This window comes from Chaetura pelagica, unplaced genomic scaffold (genome assembly GCF_000747805.2).
Source record: "Chaetura pelagica isolate M959 unplaced genomic scaffold, ChaPel_1.0 scaffold109, whole genome shotgun sequence".
Classification (NCBI taxonomy): domain Eukaryota; kingdom Metazoa; phylum Chordata; class Aves; order Apodiformes; family Apodidae; genus Chaetura; species Chaetura pelagica.
The window spans coordinates 8,613,341-8,620,944 of NW_009970725.1; the positions used below are offsets into that span (position 1 = coordinate 8,613,341).

Here is a 7,604-nt window from a genome sequence, read left to right on the forward strand (position 1 = left end):
AGGAATGCCAGCTGAACCATTGCTGTGGGAGGTCACAGTCCACCCCTGGGGAGTCGGGAATTGCTTCCTCTCCTGCCTTTGGCCAGAGGTCCTGATGCTGCAAGGCAGTTAGAGTAACAGTTCCTGCCTGATCTGGCTACTGTCCTACCCACTGGCATCTTGCACTGGGGAGGAAGATAGATACAGGCAGATGCTGAACTTGGTCCTTCCCCAGGAGCCAACTCCTTTTGTGCCAGATACACACAGCAAACCGTCAGTTTGCCTGCCAAGGTTGCTGTTTAGTGTGATGATGAAAAGCATGGTCATCTTACCTGGGTTATCAGCCTTCCCTGTCTCTTTAGGGTAATCCCTATTTCATGATCTCATAAGGGTTAGATGAGGTGAAAAATAGCTTGGAATGCCAAAAGCCTAGCTCTTGCTGAGCTTAACATGAGACGAAAGGTATTTTGTTGTGGTATTTTACAGCAGCAGAGTTTTAGAACAGCTGGCTGCTCCCCAAAACTGAAAAGCAATACTTTTCAAATCAGATAGAAAAAATAATTCTTTACTACGGTAAAGAATTACTGACCAGTATTCCTGACTAGTAAAATTCAGTGCATTTAACACAAGATAATACTGAGTCAACTGAGTGAGTAAAAGTGAAGAGAGGTGTATATTTTTTTACAGGTTCAGATCTGCTCAGAAGGTTTCAGTGACTGGGTTGCTAGTAATTTCAGTAGAAGCAGGCATTAGATGGAAATCTTTCTAGAACAGAAGTGGAAAGATTAATAAACTGGGTGCCACAAGATGCAAGTTTTTTTATCAACTGAGGTCAAGATGCAAATCTTTTCTCCGATGTACACATTGCCTGCAAACCTCTTGCGTTAGAGGAGGATCATAAATTCTCCTGAATTGCCTTCCATCAACCAACACTTGATTAAACAAATGTTTGGTCCACTCCAGTTTGTGTCCATGAGCCTAATAGGTAGAACACTTCACTGCTGTTGTTGCTGCTGTTGCAATGCATACTCCATTAAACAAGCATTTAATAATTCATAAAATAAGAACTAAATGATGAATCACATTGCCTTGTCCAATTCTGAGCTCAGAGTTTTCAGGGGAGAGACTAAATGGTAAGAGCAGTTTAAGGCCTTTGCAGTAATGGGGCAGCATATAAAGAAAAGGGATTCCTCAACAGGCTGAAACAACAGAGGAAAAATACAGTTAAGCATTATAATGCATGAAGCATTTACAGGGAACAGGAGACATTGGATTGTAAGTTTTGTATAGCCTGGAAACACAAATATATTTCAGCTTTTGATCAAATATATGTGCATCAACATCTTAGAACAGCAAGAATAGATGAAGCACTTCTTGGCAAAGTCGAAGGAAACCCAAGTTAGTTGGCCTAAAGAAGCCTTCTTGTATCCCTCATTGAATGACTTTTTGTTGTCCTTGCTTGACAATGCTTCAGTTGCAGGGATTGTGCCTCTCATTTGCTCAACTGACTTGAACAGATACTGTGAGGCTGGTGCATATATGGACACCTGCTTGACTCATGATTGATAGTGTTTCCATATCAGCAAAGCATGCGTCTGGGAGAACATACATGAATTGTGCAGGGTCTTCCCTTTGTCTCCTTAATACAGAACTGGAACACTGAATGTAGTAACAGCATCTGGATTATATTTCCAATGGTCCCGCATAAGAGAAATATTTAAATATGAACAGAGGTACTATTAAAATTGAGTTCTGTAACCACTCTGCTCTTCACTTGCCAAGGCAAGCCCCAGGGCGATGAAAAGGGATTTCAGAGCTAGGCCAAATGCTTGTGGGATCAGGAGCACAGGTGGTCTTTTCCTGAGTTCCTTCAGTGGCAGGAAGAGCTGAAAGGACTAGGAAAACACAGCTGATTAATATATGGCTTAGAGGCTAGTGCTATCAGGTGAACTATGGGTTTTTCAATCATGGAGATGTTTGTGGACACTGGCGTAGAGCTATCAACAAGGGGGAAAAGGATTCTTGGCCAGGAGTTAGCAGGGCTCATTGAGAGAGCTTTAAACTAGACTTGAAGGGGGTAGGGGACAAAACTCCTGCATAGTTTGATTTCCAGGACACTGGGCCTGCTGGCATTGGATGGGAAGACCCTGTCCCACAGGGGACAAAGGGTCCTAGTGTGTGTTGTAGATATGAATGCATATATAGATACATGTTTATACAGTTGTAGATGTAGGCCTTTCTGAAAAGAAAGTGTTAAATCTTGTCAAGTTCATATCTGATCATTATAAGTATGACCATGTTTTCCTGTTTCTCGTAAGAGGAAAATTTTCTTACACAAATTCTATCAATTACACACAGTAACCTACATAACCTCTACTTTCTGTATTTTACTATTGTAAGGTGTCTCTGCAACAGAAAATAACTGCTGTATCTTTTTCTGTGGCAGCTCTTGTCAGGTTTAAAAAAAAGAAACAGGCAGTGCAGAAACAAGGAAATAAAGGTATTGCCAAGAATCAGAAAGGCTGTCCATTAGCTATACATTACATCTTTTTATGCCTGAGAGCTGTAAGACGTGCCATGTACCTTAAAGAGGTGAGGGCAGAGAATTACCTACAAGTGATTCAGAGGAAGGAGACAGATGGGCTTTTCTGAGCTCTTTCTGCATTGTAGGATGGGGCTGGGCACACAGCTGGGTTCCAGCATGACCTAGTAACTACAGTTTTGGTGTCCCCTAATGGCTCATTTTTCTCCCACAGCCAAATTGCTAATGAGATGCATACGGTGCAAGAACAATAGCTTGGCTACCTTTGTCTTATGAGAAATAAAAGAATAATGAAGTTAGACAACAACTCAGCAGTTCTTTTGACATTCACATAATGGTTGGGGTTAAAAAATGGTTTGTGTAGTACATTATTCTGAAAAGATTATACATTAATCCTTGACAATGTACTAATCTGATAAGACAGGATGTGGAATTACTGTAAGGAAGCTGATATAACCACCTATTGCATCAGTCTTGCACTTGCAGAATTGTTGTCTTGGTTGTATTGGTCACTACATCCTTGAAATGGAAAGAATGTACAAAAAAAAGAACACTGAGAAAAATATTAATGCAGTAGAAAGCAGAGGATGGATACCAAATTTGCTAAATACTGGAGCTGTGTATGAGTAGGCATAGAAATGCAGAGGATTATCTGCCCTCTAAATGCATACTAGGGATAACTAAGAAATCTACTTTCTTATAGCAGTTGAAAAGCTGATGCATAGAAATACTACTTTGTGATACAGAGATTATTGCTTTGGGTATTAGTAAGGTAAAAAACCCAACACACTAAATTCCTGTTCATTTTGCTAGAGGTGAGCATTTATACTGTTTCTGCTCTGAAAACATTTTAGAAGGTAGATTGCTGATTCTGTTTGTCATTTGGTCTGCCCTCTCCCCCTTCTTTAAATATGTTTGTAATGTAACATGTAGATGATTTAAATCTGGGTCAGAAATTAATTGCTATGAAAACCAGATAGATTAATTTACACTAGAACTAAGTTTTATCATTCTCATTAGGCATTGGACTGGTAAAACATGTTTTAGCACTGGCTGCTTTTGAGTCACAATACATGGAACTACTTGTATTCTTAAAGAATCCCTGGAATTTACCATTATTGTTTTAATAATGCTAAAAAGTAAAAATAAAGAGGAATAAAACATAAGGAAAGGTCAAAAGAGAATGACCAAAACCTCCTTTGAGATAAACGTTCTTTAGGGAAGCAGGACGTCTGTGGAGACACTTAAGCAAATATGAAATAAAGGATCTCAAAGAATTTTACAGCAGCTGATGGAACTTCTGTGTGGCTGGATCAAAGCTGTATAGATCATGAAGTTGCTGACTCAGTCACTGTTGCCATGGTGCCACCATTGCCATGGTGTCGGCATGACATCATTGATGCTGCTCAGGCCCATGCACCTCTTGATCAAGGGTGTGTGGGAGGGTTAAAAGGTTTTCTTCCTTCAGGAGAGTGGAATGGAGTCCACCTGTGAGCAGTGTGCACCCAAGTATGCCCTAATGCACAAACTCGTTACACTGCCCACTGAATTCATAGACTGACAGTCTCCAGTTCAGTCTGTGAGGGAACAAAAACCCTTAGGCATGTCTGCACTTTGGTCAGGCTGTGAGTGAGTAGTAGACATGCTTAAGGTAAACTAATGAGCAGAACTGAAAGTGAAACCTGTTTTGTTTTTCCCCTTTTCTCCAGTGTATTTAACTTTAGAGAGTTTCGTTCCCTTGTTTAGGCTGCTCAGCTTAACAGGCAGGATTGCAGCCTTGCTGTTTCCTATGGGAAGAACCATTATTTTGATGGTTCAAGGCTAAAGCTTCATTACCTTTCCTTGGAAAATGCTGTGTCTCTTCTTAAAATCCTTCCCTGTCAGTGGTTTTGTTAGTGCTGCTCCTTCATGGGGCTGCATTGTCACCTGAAGCTGTTAGGTTAAGCAGCATATTTTGTTATCTCCTTTTAAGTGGTAAGAACAGACCCTCAGAACAAAGTTGAGAGCTCTGACAGATCCTTTCAATATGTTGATTTGTACAACTGAACCAGTATCTACGGGGAGGAGGCTTTTAAAGCAGAGTTGGTTGGAGGAATTTTGCCCCTATTTACTTTTTTTAACCAGATATTTGCTTTGGTACTTTAAAGATGGTCTAAAGGAGTTTTTAGCTTCTAGAAATGATCCAGATTGCATAGAAAGCCTTCTCATTGCAATAGGCAATATGTTTGAAAGCTTCCAGGGAAGTTTTTATGTCCGTGGTTGATCATCCTGAAATTGAATGGTTAATGCTTGTTTGATTTTGATCTGGTTCTGCATTTGGTATTAATTCATGTACCGTGCAGGACTGGGAATATCTTCTTTGCACAGTATCTGCACCTGTTAATGGTGCTGTGTTTTAACTAATGACCACAGAAGGAAAAGAGTACATTCTTTTTTCCCCCCATGATTTCTTTGTATTTTATTTTTTTCCCTGTCCTATTCACTGCCCTATTCACAAGCAGTCCCATTGTACCTGACTTTAGTTCTAGTCCTCTTTTTTTTTTACAAAGAAGGATGTGTTCCATGTTTGTCCTCTTCAGCAGGGATTTTTGCTGCCCACTATGGCAGGTTTCCAATGCCTGCACCAGCCTTCCACCACCAAAGTGCATACTGGTTGGTCACTGGTGCCTCTCATTCACTGCTGGCTTTCTGCAGTTTGTGAAACTCCAGAGCCAGCACCTTCTCTGTGAAGATCTCATCTCAAGTCTGGGCTCTTTCAAAAAGGCTTGTCAGCGTGCGATGGACCACTTCAGTCAGGGGAGATCTGGGTCCCTCGGTGTTCTTCTGTGCATTTGGCTGTCCCAGTCAATGCCTTGTTCATCTGTTTCTGTAGCTGCTGGATCTCTCTGAATCAAAGTGTTCCTTCTGAGGTGCAAAGAAGTGGCCCATCTGGCAGTGTTTGGTTGCCCTAAATTTGTAGGTAGCAAAGCAAAGGGGAGCTAGATAGAAATGGCTTGTATTCCAGCTGAGATAAAAAATGTATGTAAACAATGAGTTTTTCATAGCTTAGAAAATTCATGTGAATTAACAAATACAGGAGATGGCACGAAAAGATCAGCTGTTCTTCCTTTTCAGTTCTGAAGATTTTTGTTTCATTTTTGTGAGCTCTCCATACCTGACATAGCATTTTATATTTGTCTGCACACATGTACATATGTTTAATCTCACGTAGATGTATATATCAATGAGAGGTAACTCTGAAATTTGGGAGAATATTTCAGTGGCTCTCCCTCAAGAAACAGTAGAGTATATGTTGTTACTGATGTTGGCCTGCTGTAATTTTTGGTAGTACTGGATTATCTTGCTGTAGCTGTTTTTGGCGGCAATCAAAGTGTTCCTGCTGAGGTGCAAAGAAGTGGCCCATCTGGCAGTGTTTGGTTGCCCTAAATTTGTAGGTAGCAAAGCAAAGGGGAGCTAGATAGAAATGGCTTGTATTCCAGCTGAGATAAAAAATGTATGTAAACAATGAGTTTTTCATAGCTTAGAAAATTCATGTGAATTAACAAATACAGGAGATGGCACGAAAAGATCAGCTGTTCTTCCTTTTCAGTTCTGAAGATTTTTGTTTCATTTTTGTGAGCTCTCCATACCTGACATAGCATTTTATATTTGTCTGCACACATGTACATATGTTTAATCTCACGTAGATGTATATATCAATGAGAGGTAACTCTGAAATTTGGGAGAATATTTCAGTGGCTCTCCCTCAAGAAACAGTAGAGTATATGTTGTTACTGATGTTGGCCTGCTGTAATTTTTGGTAGTACTGGATTATCTTGCTGTAGCTGTTTTTGGCGGCACTAACAGTGATCAATTTCCCTGGTGACTTTTGATGATTATCTTAGCAGCTGAGCAAAACACGCAGAAGAGGGACGAAACAATATTATGTCTATAAAAAGCTTGACATTGCTTTAATTCCACCAGTAGAATTAAAAACAAAGGTTACGTACATCAGAAGCTTTTTCATGATGTTTTGAGAAGATGACCTGATGATAAATAGAATGATTTATTTTGAACAGTGAGTGAACTTGATGAGCCATTTCAAAACACTGCCTTTGGAAAAAAATACATGTTTCTGTAAGGACAGAAGTTTTGGCAGTTTGGGGAAGTGAGGTTACAAGTTTTGGCTCTGTTTACACAAACTAAGGAAAACTTCTGTAAAGTGTTCTATGTTCACTTACAGCAAGAACTATGACATTTAACTTTCTAGCAGTTTACCAGTGAATCAGAGGAAACATACTTTTTATATGGTATGTACAAGTGTAGTTGTAATATTAACAAATCATTGTCATGTCTGGACTAAATCCTCTGTATCTCTCCATTCCAGATAGGAAAATTAAATCCGAATCTAAATTTTGAAGATGTCCACATCCGTGCTCTTGGCTATATAAACAACATGTTCCTGAACACCTTGTAAATGTTAGATATTCCGAATCTACAGCCAGCTTTTGCAGCTTGAAAATCTTTCTCTAAAGTAATTGTAAAGTCAGGAGTAGAAGGAATCAATGATAGCTTGGTCAAGAATGACACATTTATCTAGCCAGTGCTGGCTGGTTTGAACTGATGGAGAACTGACACTGTAGAGGCTATGGGATAACCACAGCTGGTCAGTGGAGAAGGCAAGGCAGCAAAGAATGCAGAGTCCTGCATTTCTGTATTTCCCAAGATCCAAGCTTCCTCTTTGTCAAGGACCAGGGATCCTTAGGATGCCATCTCCTGTCCTCAAAACACATGTCAGACTTACCAGAATTTTCTGATATTATGCGGTTAAGAAAGAGATCTAGTAGGGAAACTGGCTCAGCAGTGATCGTGCCTGTTCTTGAAGTTCTTCAGCAAAAAATTATCCTAACAGTATTTATTTTTTATTTCGTTATCTATTAACAAAATTAATTTCTAATTCTAAATTATTATTTTTTTCAAGCTTTTAAAAAAGAACTTTTTTAAAAAGCTTTTTAAAAATGAAGCAAGTTTTGCTTTCTCTTCTGAACATTTTTTCTTGTCTGACAGTAATGTGATTAGTAGAAAGGAGGAGATCATTCATGGA

General features: G+C 39.5%; 1 protein-coding gene across 1 annotated transcript in view; it reads left to right on the forward strand.

The window, feature by feature from the left end:
• The window catches only part of TMEM241 (transmembrane protein 241), a 50,906-nt gene extending 43,929 nt beyond the window's left edge, over positions 1 to 6,977 (forward strand). The window contains exon 15 of the mRNA XM_010006914.1: positions 6,888 to 6,977. Within this exon, the coding sequence (XP_010005216.1) occupies positions 6,888 to 6,977 (90 nt within the window). The remainder of the gene's footprint in view (positions 1 to 6,887) is intronic.
• The last annotated feature ends 627 nt before the right edge of the window (positions 6,978 to 7,604 follow it).